The following is a 1,453-nucleotide window of genomic DNA, read 5'->3' as shown; positions in this document are numbered from 1 at the left end:
TTTCTCGTCGTTAAAGAGGTGAGTATTTCATAGCCTGCTTTATTGTTTTCAAATATTTTAGGGTGTAGCATGTGACGTATTTTCACAAACTATACTATTTCATCTCTAAGAAATACATATGATTTACATAATAACATCATATGTTAGATTTTCATCATGTAGTATATGCTATGTTAAAATACATTGCCCACGTGACAAATTAAAGACCAAGTGTGCACTGCATGAAGTTTCCTATTATTAATATTATTTATTTGAGTATTTTGTTTATTCAATAAATTAGGGAGAATAAGTCTTTAGATAGTGGGGTATTGGTTGTTAGTTAGTTTTCTGGTCTTACTCCTTTATTTTAGTAGTCATTGTGAACGTTGAGTTTTGTTCACGTTCATCTTTATATATTTCCAGTTTGTGGTTGCAGAATTATTATTCAGAAAAGCTCGAAGTCTTTTATGAGCATACCTCTTTGTTTTCTCTACATTATTCTTTCACTTTTGTATTGCATCTATTTTGATTTTCACTTAACAAGTGGTATCAGAGCGAGGTTCTCAATGGCAGATCTTCAAGTAGTCGGTGGTGTAAAGAAACTCAATAACCAGAATTACAACTCTTGGTCAACATGCATCAGTTCATACTTGCAAGGCCAAGATCTTTGGGAAGTTGTAAACGGGTCGGAGACAATACAACCAACAAATGAAGACACCAACGGGAGTATGAGAAAGGGGAAAATCAAGGCAGGCAAGGCCATGTTCGTTCTAAAAACCACGGTGGAAGATGAGTCGTTAGATCACATAAGCGAGTTCAAAACTCCAAAAGAAGCTTGGGATGCTTTGGCAAATTTGTTCTTAAAAAAGAATGATGCCAAACTCAAACTTTTGGAAAATGAATTGTTGTGTGTGAATCAAAGAGAAATGACAATTTCTCAATACTTCCACAAGGTGAAGTCTCTATGTAGAGAAATTGGAGAACTTGACCCGGAATCAAAAATTGGTGAACCGCGGTTGAAACGCATCATCATTCATGGGTTGAAGGCGGAGTTTAGAAGCTTTGTGGCTACGGTTCAAGGTTGGCCAACGCAACCGTCACTCGGTGAGTTCGAGAATTTGTTGGCTAGCCAAGAATCTCTAGCCAAACAAATGGGTTGTTTGTCTACCGGGTCGTCTTCAAAGTCAAAGGTTGAAGCCTTGTATGTGGGTAAAGGAAAATGACGGTTTCAATCAAGCTCTCAAGGCCAAGGTTCCAGCCGGTTTAATGACCGAACCAAGGTTCAAAATCAACATGAGAGAAAGAACCGGGAATCTAAAAAGAAAGAGAATAGTAATGATCGGAGACCTCGATCGTTTAAGAAGAAATTCCCATTTAAATGCTATAAATGCGGAATGCGTGGCCACATGGCAAAGTATTGCGATACCGAACCGGTTGAGGAAGGTAATGTAGCTACTGCATATAACGAAGAAGT

At 37.8% G+C, this 1,453-nt stretch overlaps 1 protein-coding gene across 1 annotated transcript; it reads left to right on the top strand.

Annotated features, from left to right (window-relative positions):
* Positions 1-545: 545 nt before the first annotated feature.
* LOC143580187 (uncharacterized) lies at positions 546-1,202 on the top strand. The gene has a single exon (XM_077063283.1). It carries the CDS (start codon positions 546-548, stop codon positions 1,200-1,202), a length of 657 nt encoding a protein of 218 aa, XP_076919398.1.
* Positions 1,203-1,453: the final 251 nt, after the last annotated feature.

This window comes from Bidens hawaiensis, unplaced genomic scaffold (assembly GCF_021521415.1).
Source record: "Bidens hawaiensis isolate Kalapana, Puna unplaced genomic scaffold, B.hawaiensis_p1.1 tig00030276_1, whole genome shotgun sequence".
NCBI classification, from domain to species: Eukaryota; Viridiplantae; Streptophyta; class Magnoliopsida; order Asterales; family Asteraceae; genus Bidens; species Bidens hawaiensis.
The sequence above is the reverse complement of the archived record's forward strand: the minus strand, read 5'-3'. Positions and strand labels throughout refer to the sequence as shown.